The sequence below is a fragment of the Aegilops tauschii genome, chromosome 6 (genome assembly GCF_002575655.3).
Source record: "Aegilops tauschii subsp. strangulata cultivar AL8/78 chromosome 6, Aet v6.0, whole genome shotgun sequence".
Taxonomy (NCBI): domain Eukaryota; kingdom Viridiplantae; phylum Streptophyta; class Magnoliopsida; order Poales; family Poaceae; genus Aegilops; species Aegilops tauschii.
In genome coordinates this window covers 406,393,818-406,407,818 of record NC_053040.3, presented here as the reverse complement: position 1 = coordinate 406,407,818, position 14,001 = coordinate 406,393,818, and the positions used below count along the sequence as shown (strand labels likewise).

Genomic DNA, 14,001 nt, shown 5'->3' with positions numbered 1-14,001 from the left:
ATATGGCCTAGTATTTTAGAAAATTGATTTGGTACAATTTTGCAACAAATATATGGTAAGTCCTTCACAAAAAAAACTTATTTTGGGCACACAAAAAATGGAAAATTGTTTTTTCATTTAAAAGAAATAAAAACTCCCTTTGTCAATGTTGTTTGCCAATCTAAGATGTAAAATTGTGCAAAATATGACATCATTTGAACAAATATTTGATAGGTCTTTCACAAAAGAACACATTTTGAGCATTGAAAAATGAAATGAAAAATTTGTATGTAATCAATCATGACCAATTTATATGGTCAAAAAATCCTCAAATTATTTGGTGCGCTCTGATTGGTCCATAGGCATATCACGCGGATCATGCACCAACCATCGTCGGATGCTTCTGGATCCAACAGCAGCCCTCACCCCCTCACCCTCTCACCCAAACCCTAGCTTCCCCGATCCACTCCTCTCCCCCGATCCACTCTCCCCCTCTCGTCCCACAGCCGCCACCCTCGCTCCTCCTCCGTCTCAATCTCTCGATCCCCAACCACCCAGCCGCCGCCACCGCCGTCCTCCGTCCTCTCCCCCAACCCCAGTCGCCGACAACCCCTCCCCTCCCCTTCTCTCCCATGGCCGCGGTCGGATCCGCGCTCGTCCCTTCCAGATCCCAGCCGCCACCTCCTCCCTTCCAGATCGTGGCCGCACCAATCCTCGTCGCCCTTTCCCCAAATCCTACCTTCGCGAAGCTTCCATGAACATGGAGTGCCTCCACAACTTCGCGCTCGCCGACCGCCCCTCCCCTGGCTCCGGCTCCAGGGACGACGGCAGCGCCTACTCGCGCCTCCTCCGCGCGGAGCTCTTCGGAGGCGGCGACAGGCAGGCTCCAAAAACCTCTTCCGCTTCAAGACGGACCGCTCCTCCGTGCCCTTCTCCCCCTTCGCCGAGAAACTTTTTAGTTGTTTGATCAATGTCCTCTTGCCAACTACTTGACTTATACAATTAATATGTTCTTGCCAACTACTTGACTTGAAGCAAATGCCAATCTTGTAATGCTACTATATAGTGTGAAAAATATAATGTCAGGTTCCTTGTTTATATTATCCTAATTTCAGAAGACTTACTTTTGTACTTCTGCAGGTGATGACCCTCTCCCTTGCTGCATTAGGATCCTTGATGTGGCTGAGGAAGAACAAACCTAGGACTTTAATTCCAATAATTTATGCATGTGCACTGCTTCTAGCAACAATGCCATCTATCACCAGGTAATCCCGTTTCTATAATGCTGCAGTAATCCTCAAAAATAATAATTTTCATGCTCCAAAATATGTTGATGTTCTTATACTGCTAGATGTTGGCAAATTGTGTCAATCTATGTACATTGGCTTAATTCCTACCTCCTACACTTGCTCAATACGGATCTGAGAAAAATATATCCATCCACAAACATTTCTGCTATATCACTTTTGACCTACTGTCATTCTTGTCCAAAATTTCACTACATTCCCATCATGTTAACTCGATGCATCTCTCCTATCCATGGAATATCCTTAGTTACAAGTCAGTTTTATTTGCTTCAAGTATATTTCTAGTAGTACATCACAACACATAGTTGTTTGTTTGTTTGTTTTACTGTATCACATACACCTCTAAGATCATTGATGTGAGATTTTCACTGTTTGTTAATACTGGTAAATCACAATACAGAGTTGTTTGTTTGTTTTACTGTATGGAAGGCTGATTTGATTTGATTCACATTTGACATCTCTGTCTGCACTTCCAGACTATTTTCGACTTGAGTATGTCAGCTTCAGAGTTTCTGCAGAACTCTGAAGTAGATATTGTCAATCTTGTGTGCCAACAACATATTTCATATAGCTGCCTGGATTTCACAACATGGGCTTTCTTTCGAAATTTCTTTGACTATGTAGTGTAGATAAATAAATACTCTTAGCAGACTGGATTTGAGGCATTCTAGTTTATTTGGTAGACGAAATTCAGTTTAGATTCTGAATTTGTTGAATATGTGAGAATTCCTTCATTCTCAAGTGCAATAGATCCTTTGTGGTAGTAAGAATTCATATTATTGTGATGTTTACTCCTGTTTAAGTTTTTCATTCTCATTGTTCTGACCGGTTACCATTTTGGTTTGCAGAAAGGTACCAAGAGGGTGCATTTCGTCAGGAACTTGATCAGGGAGGTCGCTGGGTTTGCTCCGTATGAGAAGCGTATCACTGAGCTTCTCCATCTCCCTCTCATCTTCCTTTGCTCGCTATTGCTGCTCCGAATTATACATGTTGGCAAAGAGATGTCCCTGTTTTGTCAGTACTATGCACTGCTATATTTATGTGGTTTTCTTGTGTGCATCTTATTTTGAAACCAAGTGAGACACCTCCATCCCCTACATCTTAACAATCCCTCTAGTAGTGTATATTTGAGTTGCTCTCACTACCTCCTGCCCCTAGATTTGTAATTGCCTTTGTTGCCTGCTCATTTAATTAATTAAAACTGCATGTGTGCGTGTAAGTATGGCTGTGAGAACGAGATCAATGGTGCCTTCCACCAAACAGATTGAACTTTTAATGCTTGCTACGCATGCTTGTGTACCTAAACATTCTGTACATTTGTTGTTGTTGTTGTTGTTGACCATGCAGTCTAAAAACATACTGTCTTTTCTTTTCGTGTGTAACAGCCAAGATGATCTGCTTTACACTTACAATTCGTGTTGACTAAATCCGAGCAAGTCTCCTGCAGTTCCACCATAAGTAACACTCTGCAGGTGCAGCTCAAATCTTGCTCTATTTCTTTTTTGTGTTGGCTCGATCAGGTTTCTCCCAAATCTAGTCGATCGGATATCATCATGCTATCTTGTTCCTTTCAGTATGTGCCCACGTATATTTAAGCTGCACCTGATTATATATAGGCATAGCACGGGCTCGGGCTTTTAAGCATGCCACATCTCGTTCTGTTTATGTAGCCACCATGTTACATGTTCTGTACTTACAGTTCCTGGCGATGTATTCAAGCCTGTGAACACATATATTTACACGTCACGTACCCCTGTTTATATCAAAGCCTCCCTGGTAGGTTATCTACCGAGTGGCAAACAGTTAGATCTCATACTGATGAAATGAACTAGTTCTTTTTATATGTTGCATTCAGATTCGTCATGTGATTATTAGTTATTTCTAACCAATGCTAGACCTAGCATGCATACACTACAATCTCTTGTTCTGTCACTAGCATACACTACACTTTTAGATAAATGGGGGGCATATCATTTGTTCTATATAACAGTGCTGGGGCATATCATTTGCTCTATATAACAGTGTTGATTTTGTGTTGATATGAACTTACAACAGTATTACATTGTAGTGTTTTCTGCATGTTGTCGTATCACTAGTTTCATGATGCCTTCACATTTGAACCTATTACTTGTTTTTTATTATCCTTGATTATTATCAATTGTTGTATTGTAGACTTAAAATTATGGTGGTTCCTCTTTCACAGAAGCTCAAGTGTGAAGTGTGAAATGTGAAGTCTAGAAGTGTGAAGCCGTGAAGTCCTACTCAGTGAACAGCATCATACTGTAGCATATCTGTGTTGTAAAGATTGTAATAGACTTATTTAGTGGTATATTTGATGAATTTATGTGTTCTTTGTTCTTTTTGAAATATTGATTATGTATGTGATTTGAAAACTTGTGAAATGGAAACTTAACAGTGGGGCCACTTACGAAAATAATCTGTCTAATTTGTACATTTCTGACATGTGGGACCTATTTGATAGATGAAATTGACAAGTGGGACCCATCTGACTAGTGGGACCAATTTGAATATATAATGGCTGAAACTGGAAAATAAATATACTATAAAAGGCCAAGGCCCAGAAAATAAAAAGGCAGCAAATGTTGGGCCAGGCCCATGTACCTAGCGAAAATTAACAAAAAATATATATTAAAAAGGCTGAATTAATGGGCTCAGCCCATCTAAAGCACTGAAATGGACCGGGCTGATTCTAAGTAACGACCTTTTCAATTGGTCGCAATTTTGCCATGTCAGATTGCCACGTCGGATCCGACGTGGCAGACAGCCAGTGACCAAAACAAACGGTCATGGGTTCAACGACCTTGTGTGAGAAGGTCGTTAATTTCAGTTTACGACTGCCAGCTTTTGACCTTCTGTTTTTGATCACAAAAAGGTCGCAAATGAAAAACTATGACCTTTCAGCGGCCAATAGTGAGGGTCACAAGTTGACATATTTCTTGTAGTGGGTCTTCGCTTTTGTCACAGTAGTATCGTATGTTACCTACACAGACCAAACCAATATTTTTTGAAGTCATAGAGAAATCAGACGAGGCCCACCATGATACTAAGATATGGAGTTGCAGTAAGTGTTTAACTTTTTTCTTTTTTGCGGGTAAGTAGTGTTTAACTAGTTAAGAAGTCATCACCAATTAATCAACTCCCAAGACTGCATCGACACATGTAAACATGGCAAACAACACCATGACGACAAAAAAATGGTGTGAAGCGTAAGTATCAACCAGAATTAGGGTTCAAGATTTCAACGAAATTCTCAGAATGGGGAACCAGATGATCTTTTTATGAAGGCACTACCACCTTCTGAAGCCGCAAATGGGGAATTTCCATTCCTGTTTACTTAAAGGAAAAAAAAAGCTTCATGCTTTTGCGATATCATGGTTATCGTCGCAAAGCTACCCCTGCCTTTGAAGCTATGTCCTCTAGAAACTTCTTACGACGGAAGTAACATATGTGCAACATCACAGACAAAGCACAAACTTCTGTTGAGGCTCCACGTGTAACACAAAGCCTTAGGGACCTTAACCAGAGGAAAAAAATCAGAGTGTGAAAACCAGTCATTCAGTTTTATTGATGCAAAATGTTCCGAATAAAATGTGTACTCGATACACTTTTTTCTGTTTCGAGAACTGTGTAGCATGGGCTTATTGGCAAGAAAATCAAGAAAGCTATCCACCACTTTGACGTTTCGTGTATGCAACAAACATAAAGGGTTGTGACATGTGGGTTCTATGTGTGGACACATATAGACGAGATCGTCCGTTACTTCAATCCGTTGCTGAGCAACCACTTGTGCACGAGGGCGTCAAAACATGACTACATCAAAGACCAATTCAACATTACATAGATGTTTTCTCACTTTCTGAATGATAATGTGGTAATGATCAATCGGAGAATTTTATTGTGGCGTCATCGTGCCCCTGCCACCAAACCCCAATCACCAGGGTTGAAGGACCAATCACCGCTAAATACTTGAGACATTCTGACAAAACAAGGGGCACTAACACATCGCTAATAGGTTAAGGGGCACTAACCTTGTTAGTGAAGTAGTTTAAGCACTTAGTAATTGGTCAACCTAGAGTAGTGGAGTGTAGTTTAGTCAAAAACAACCAACTTATCTTAATATATGATTAATCTAATCCATAAAACAAGTGGAATAACCGTATCCACCACAAATAACACTTCTAAATTCGTTCATTGTACTACTAGCCCTAGTAACGAAACAATATTATAGGTTAATTGCCAAGCACAAATCGATATTTAAGTTTGGATAGAAATTAGTTAATCCAATTATCTAAACCTGAATATATGATGGCACGTTAGGGTCTAACTACTGTACTTGTCGATGATCATCACTAAATTAATCAACTGCAGAATTTTTTTAGACGTTTACCTGGCCCAGTAAAAACCCTATCCTACTTTCCCTTCTTAGAGCCGCCACTCCCGTCGCCGCTGCGTCTCCACTCTCCACTGCGCCTCACTCCATTCCGGCCATGGCCGCCATCATCGAGAAAATCATGGGCTGGTTGCCTGGCGGCGGAAATGCCGTGGCAAGTGCTGTCTCCCTCTCTGCTGCCGCTGACTACGACGGCGAGGACCTCATTAGCGCCCTCCCCGACGACCTCCTCCGCAACATCGTCTCTCGCCTCCCCGTCAAGGACGCCGCCCGAACCGCCACCCTCGCCTCCCGGTGGCGCCACCTCTGGCGCTCCGACCCGCTCGTCCTCAACGACGTCAATCTCCCCCCGTCTGCGGTGGCGCGCGTCCTCGCAGACCACCCGGGCCCTTTCCGCGCCATCCACATCGCCCGCTGCAGGTTCGCATCCCACGAGCGTGAGCTCGCAGAGTGGTCGGGCCTCCTCGCCGCCAAGGGCATCGAGGACCTTGTCCTCGTCAACGACGCCGACGTCGCCGAGCTCCCCACCACCGACAGTGTGCGCCTCCCCACGGACATCCTCCGCTGCGCCTCACTCCAGCGCCTCTTCCTGGGATTCTTTACGTTCCCGGACACCGCTGCTCTCTTCCGCAAAGCCAACGTCCTTCCCCGCCTCCAGGAGCTCGGCATGTTCACTACCACCATCAGCGGCTGGGACCTGCACTACAGACTCGCTTGCAGCCCGGTTCTGGAGAAGCTCGCGTTCGTATTCAACTGTACGCCCGATCTCGTCCACCTCCGCAGCAAAAGCCTCCGGTGCGTGCTCCTCTGGTTTTTCGCGGCAGATGAGATCGCGGTGGTGAACACCCCGCTCCTGGAGCAGCTCTTCTTACTCGAAGCGCCTCGCGGAGATGACGACAGTACTGTGATGATCAAGATTGCTTGTGCGCCCAACCTGCGGGTGCTCGGCTTCTTGGAGCCAAAAGTTCACCGCCTGCAGATCGGCAACAATGTCATCGAGGTACCAAATTTCCATGATTCCATCACTCTCTTATTATACGCAATACATGGGATTGCCATTGATGTGTATGAGGTGACACCTTTGCTTCTTTTGATGTATCGCTCGGCCATTCAGCCTGGCATAATGCCGAGCCCGAGCACAGTGCTTCCAAGTGTCAAGAAATTGGCCTTTAAGGTTAATTTTGGTGTCTCAAAGGAGGTCAAGATGCTGGTGGCCTTCCTCAGATGCTTTCCCAACATTGACACGCTGCACATCGAGGTGAAATCCTAGTATCCCATGCAATTATTTAATCAGTTATTCGACCCTCATACCACTATTTATTAGCAGTGGAGGATCATTGCTTCTTGCATGATCCATCTCTAATGAACCATTTACTTACATGCCGTTCCAGTCTTTAACTGAACCCACTGGAAGAAACCATGCCAAGTTCTGGCAGGAGCTCCCTACTGTTGAATGCATCAAGTCGCACGTCAAGAAGATGGTTGTCCATGAATATAGAGGGAATCGAAGTGAACTTGAATTCCTTAAGTTCATTTCCAGTAAAGCGCAAGAGCTACAGACTTTGTATGTCCTGCTAAACAGAGAGAGTCTTACTTCTCTGGCCAAGGAGACGGAGATGAGAAGCAAAGTGGCGGCTCTCTCGGAGGTAGCATGGAGCTGTGATTGTAAGATGATGGTGCTAGACCCTGAATTTCAGAATGATTGGAGCATCCAGAAAGCAGCTGATCTCACTGTTGACGACCCTTTTCACTGGTGAAAATGAGGATGACTAAATATTTGCTGCATCCAAAGCTTTTTTTTTGGGGGGGGGGGGGGGGGGGGGGGGGGGGGGTCATTTACTATCCTACATGCAAGGTCATTGTTTTGTTTTAGTCAGGTATGTCTGTTCTTAACAAAGAACATGAAGACTTCAACTATCTCATGAGTATGTAGTGTTGAAGCTAGCTGTACTATGCTTCATTCAGAATGTACCGTTATCTACCAATGTCCCTCTGTTCCTGATGTAAAGGACCAGTATGATCCTCCTTCCAAGCGTAGTGCGGCTATTTTTTAGCCTGTTTTATGTTCATTTTATTTTCCTCTGTACAATGGTGCCTACGATAATTTCATTATCATCAGATGATCAGAGTGTACAGAGCTAGGTACACCTTACCCTGATACAGAGAGTCTTACTTCTGTGGCCAAGGATCCGGATGACGTAGGCTACATAGGTCTGCTTGTGATTTCTGCATTGCAGCTTCTATTAAGTGTTTCTTCATATGCCAGTTAGCTTTGGCATTGGATCTGAAGGCGAATATGCTTCTCTAAAGCCGTTGTGTTAATGTTGGAAGACCCAACCATTGTAGTTGTTCATTGCTTATTTCTGCCCCATTCGTTTGCAGATCTTCCAACATAGTTTTCTTGCTTTACAATATTTGTGAAAGATAAGTGCTATGATATTCATTTTCAAAAAATAAACTAATTTTTACATTTTTAGATAGCCAAGAGTTGGCCCCCTAAACCTTCATTTGTAACTCGAGGATGCTATGGGCCTGCAATGGAGTGTTCAGAACCATTTTCAGTGATGAACCTGAGGGTGAGTATGTATTTCCTCCTTGATCCGAGCTTTCTTTGGGGGAATTGCTTACTGTTCTAAGGCACTTCAGTTTTTAGACATTCTTGTTTGTTTTTAACAAAGGCACAAAATATTTCAACTGGTCTGAATATTTCAACTGGTCTGAATATCTTTCAGATGTTGAAGCTAGCAGTACTAACCGTTATCTAATGCCTCTCTGTTTATTCTTAATGTAAAAAAGAACATTACGCAACTCTTCAATACAGTAGTTGTAGCATATTTTAGGTTCATTTCTTTGTCTCTGTATGATTAGTATCAGTGACAAAGGCTAGAACGTTCCAAAGGCTAAGGGCATCTTGAACACAATGTGAAGTCGCTGTCACCATATGCAACTCCCTCATGAAGTTTTACGACATCCATGAACACAATGTGAAGTCGCTGTTGCATCGATGATACACCATATGCAACTCCCTCAAGAAGTTTTACGACATGATTCACCGAGTGGAGACAATATGTCCATTGGGCTCGCCAACCATCGAGATCGAAAGTTTTGCTTCTTGTTTCTCTACATGGTTGATTCATTCATTTACTCAATGTTGCTCTACACATTGTATCACACGCTGCCGTGATGTACTACTGGACCAAGGGCAAACCATTCACACACAGTTTCTTCATATAAGATACAATGCCCTTGATGCCCCATAGGACTTGTCATTGAATACCAAAGCTTAGAGCAAATCTTTATTTTTATGGCAATCATCATTAAGGCACCACCTACGTAATATTCCTTCTAATATATCTCAATGAAAGCACTAGACCATACAAATTGTCATTACTTACCTAAATCACACTTAGGGGCTACATGCCCTTTCAGGAAGGCTCGGGACCACCGAATTCACTAGGATCAACTGACTGTCATAATACATCGGTTTACTTTTCCAACAGCTAAGTTTATTTTCAAACATGTCTTCAATACATTTCCACTTCTTTTTAGCAAGTTCTTGATGGCGTATTGGTATCCTGAGATGACTAAACGTGAGCTTACCAACCTTACAAATGAATATTTTTCTTAGTGATTTTCTTCCTCTTTAGCGCTTCCAAAGCAGAATAATTCACTCTTGTAAAATTTATCTTAAGCATGGACAGTTGTTCGAAAAGATAAAGAATCAATTTTATATTAACTGCCTTGTCCATATCATGTTCTCTAAAAGTGATAGTGTCGTCGGCATATTGTAGATTGAAACCCCTCCATCCACCAGATGAAGGATTAAACCCCTTCAATCCATTTTAACATAGGTGCATTTTAACATAGGTGCAACTATGTTAAAATGGATTGGAGATAAAGGATGTCCCTACCATAATTTTTCTGAATCTGGAAACGACAACGAACATCATCATTCCCTTTCATCCCAATGCTACCACCTTGAACGAAATTCTGAACATGTTGTCGCCAGGCAGAATCAAAGCCCTTCATTCATTGAGCATGTTGTAAGAAAGGCCACTTGACTTATCATAGGCTTTATCAAAATCCACTCTGTCAATCTTCTTAGAGTGTAGCTCATGAAATTGCCTCATGTAAAACGACCACACCCTCTAGGATGTGAAATCCAAGCATGAAAGCAATTTGCGTCACGCATACCACCTTATGTGATATAATTGTTAGTCCATTTGTACCCACTTTGGAAAAAATCTTGAAACTATCATTTAGCAGACATATATGACATCTACTATATCACTAAGCTCTCTAGGTGTAAAAGGCGTCACAATCAATTGAGGTATCCAATTGGAATTGGATCACCCGATTTTGACCAAGTAAACAATTTCTCAAAGCCCTCACTCAATTCTTTTATATACTACTCTCTATGTCCCAAAATTCTTGTCTTAGATTTGTCTAAATACGGATGTATCTAGTTATACTTTAGTGTTAGAACATCCGTATCTAGACAATTTTAAGACAAGAATTTCGGGACGGAGGGAGTATACACTATGCCTCATAATTTTTAAGTACTCACAATTAATTGAGGTCTTCAGTTTAGAACTTGGTCACCTGATTTTGACCGGGTCAATAATTTCTTAAGAAGCTTTCCCATTTAATTATTTTAATTCACCATATTCCCTAACTTTGAAGCTCTTTTATTAGATTGATATCTTCGATTTTGAATTTGGTTTACGATTTTGATCGGGCCATGATTTTTTAAATCGATCAACACCAACCGGCTAGAAAAACATATCAACATGTACCCTCTTACCACCTAGAAAAAAGAAGCGCCACCATGTGATGATACTATAGCACCAATATAGTACATGTAGCCACCGACGCGGAAATTTACCCACAAAAGTTTAAGTTAATTAGCGCGTAACATAGAATCACATCATGAAAAGCCCACAAATAACCATATTATAAATAAACATAAAACACACACCATCGTTTCCCCTATCCGCGAAACTAAATATTTCATCAGTTCCAGAATACAAGGGGTATTAGTTTTTGAAAAGTCAAATTTCTTTAACTTTGACCAAGTTTAAAGCCAAAAATATCGACACCCACAATATTAAGCCAAAAGATTATGGAAATTCATTTCATGATGAATCTAATAACACCAATTTGATATTACAAATTTTGATATATCTCTTCATAAATTTGATCAAACTTAAAAAGGTTGGACTTTTTAAAAAAGTAATACACCTTATATTTTAAAACAAAATGAGTATTTTTTTAAGAATCTCAACAACACCAACGGCGCAGCAAAGAGCGCCCAACCCTTCTAGTAATTGTTCAATCCTCATGACCTCTTCCTTCTTAGGAAGCAAAGTAATCGTCTGAAAGTTGTGTTTACACAATTATAGCTCACTGTCAAATAAATTCTCAAACATAGGCATCAGATCACCATTAAGCACCCCTAATGCTTAGGATACAACTCCACTAGGAAACTATCTAGTCCCAGGGCTTTATTATTCTTCATTTGTAAGATGGCCTCATACACTCCCTTCTCCGTAGAAGGTGTCGTCAACACGACATTCTCTTCCAGACAAAGTTATGGGATGTCTTCAAAGGTATCTTCATTCATCGACACAAAGTTGGACACCTGGGATCCGACAACTTCTTATAATAATTGTAGATGTATGACTTAAGATTCTTCTGGCCAAATATAGTACCCTCATCATGTTCAAGTTGGACGGTCTTATTCTTGTTGGGGAACGTAGTAATTTTAAAAAAATTCTACGCACACGCAAGATCATGGTGATGCATAGCAATGAGGGGGAGAGTGTTGTCTACGTACCCTCATAGACCGTAAGCAGAAGCGTTATGACAACGCGGTTGATGTTGTCCTATGTCTTCACGATCCGACCGATCCAAGTACCGAACGCACGGCACCTCCGAGTTCAGCACACGTTCAGCTCGGTGACGTCCCGCGAACTCACGATCCAGCAGAGCTTCGAGGGAGAGTTCCGTCAGCACGACGGCGTGATGATGGTGATGATGATGCTACCGACGCAGGGCTTCGCCTAAGCACCGCTACGATATGACCGAGGTGGATTATGGTGGAGGGGGCACTCCACACGGCTAAAAGATCAACTGATCAACTTGTGTGTCTATGGGGTGCCCCCCTCCCCCGTATATAAAGGAGTGGAGGAGGGGAGGGGCCGGCCCTCTCTATGGCGCGCCCTAGGGGAGTCCTACTCCCACCGGGAGTAGGATTCCCCCCCCCCCTTCCCTAGTTGGAGTAGGAGAGGAAGGGAAGGAGGAGGAGGAGAGAAGGAAAGGGGGGCCGCCACCCCCAAACCTATTCCAATTTGGCCTCCTACCCAAGGGGGGCGCACCAGCCCCTTGTTTGGCTGGTGTGCTTCCTTCTTATGGCCCATAAGGCCCATAACTTCTCCCGAGGGGTTCCGGTAACCTCTCGGTGCTCCGAAAAAATGCCCGAACCACTCGGAACCTTTCCGATGTCCGAATATAGCCTTCCAATATATCAATCTTGACGTCTCGACCATTTCGAGACTCCTTGTCATGTCCGTGATCTCATCCGGGACTCCCAACTACCTTCGGTACATCAAAACACATAAACTCAAATTACCGATCGTCACCGAACGTTAAGCGTGCGGACCCTATGGGTTCGAGAACTATGTAGACATGACCGAGACTCGTCTCCGGTCAATAACCAATAGCGGAACCTGGATGCTCATATTGGCTCCTACATATTCTACGAAGATCTTTATCGGTCAAATGGCATAACAACATACGTTGTTCCCTTTGTCATTGGTATGTTACTTGCCCGAGATTTGATCGTCGATATCTCAATACCTAGTTCAATCTCGTTACCGGCAAGTCTCTTTACTCGTTCTGTAATACATCATCCCGCAACTAACTCATTAGTTGCATTGCTTGCAGGGCTTATAGTGATGTGCATTACCGAGAGGGCCCAAAGATACCTCTCCGACAATCGAAGTGACAAATCCTAATCTTGATCTATGCCAACTCAACAAGTACCATCGGAGACACCTGTAGAGCACCTTTATAATCACCCAGTTACGTTGTGAGGTTTGGTAGCACACAAAGTGTTCCTCCGGTATTCGGGAGTTGCATAATCTCATAGTCATAGGAACATGTATAAGTCATGAAGAAAGCAATAGCAATATACTAAACGATCAAATGCTAACCTAATGGAATGGGTCAAGTCAATCACATCATTCTCTAATGATGTGATCCCATTAATCAAATGATAACTCGTGTCTATGGCTAGGAAACTTAACCATCTTTGATTCAACGAGCTAGTCAAGTAGAGGCATACTAGTGACACTCTGTTTGTCTATGTATTCACACATGTACTAAGTTTCCGGTTAATACAATGCTAGCATGAATAATAAACATTTATCATGATATAAGGAAATATAAATAACAACTTTATTATTGCCTCTAGGGCATATTTCCTTTAGTCTCCCACTTGCACTAGAGTCAATAATCTAGTTCACATCGCCATGTGATTAACACCAATAGTTCACATCACCATGTGATTAATATCCATAGTTCACATTGCCATGTGGCCAACACTCAAAGGGTTTACTAGAGTCAGTAATCTAGTTCACATCGCCATGTGATTAACACCCAAAAAATACTAAGGTGTGATCATGTTTTGCTTGTGAGAGTAGTTTAGTCAACGAGTCTGCCAAATTCAGATCCGTATGTATTTTGCAAAATTCTATGTCCACAATGCTCTGCACGGAGCTACTTTAGCTAATTGCTCCTACTTTCAATATGTATCCAGATTGAGACTTAGAGTCATCTGGATCAGTGTCAAAAACTTGCATCGACGTAACCCTTTACGACAAACCTTTTGTCACCTCCATAATCGAGAAACATATCCTTATTCCACTAAGGATAATTTTGACCGTTGTTCAGTGATCTACTCCTAGATCACTATTGTACTCCCTTGCCAAACTCAGTGTAGGGTATACAATAGATCTGGTACACAACATGGCATACTTTATAGAACCTATGGCTGAGGCATAGGGAATGACTTTCATTCTCTTTCTATCTTCTGCCGTGGTCGGGCTTTGAGTCTTACTCAATTTCACACCTTGTAACATAGGCAAGAACTCTTTCTTTGACTGTTCCATTTTGAACTACTTCAAAATCTTGTGAAGGTATGTACTCATTGAAAAAACTTATCAAGCGTCTTGATCTATCTCTATAGATCTTGATGCTTAATATGTAAGCAGCTTCACCGAGGTCTTTCTTTGAAAAAACTCC

At 42.2% G+C, this 14,001-nt stretch overlaps 1 protein-coding gene across 1 annotated transcript; it reads left to right on the top strand.

Annotated features, from left to right (window-relative positions):
• The first annotated feature begins 5,794 nt into the window (after positions 1 to 5,794).
• LOC109741179 (F-box/LRR-repeat protein At3g03360-like) lies at positions 5,795 to 6,821 on the top strand. Its single transcript, XM_073502098.1, has 2 exons — positions 5,795 to 6,762; positions 6,812 to 6,821. The coding sequence occupies exons 1-2, from the start codon at positions 5,795 to 5,797 to the stop codon at positions 6,819 to 6,821; spliced, it is 978 nt and encodes a 325-aa protein (XP_073358199.1).
• Positions 6,822 to 14,001: the final 7,180 nt, after the last annotated feature.

What these genes read in the sequence shown, in the direction of transcription:
- LOC109741179 (XM_073502098.1), top strand. Translation starts at nt 5,795, where the DNA reads ATGGCCGCCATCATCGAGAAAATCATGGGCTGGTTGCCTGGCGGCGGA.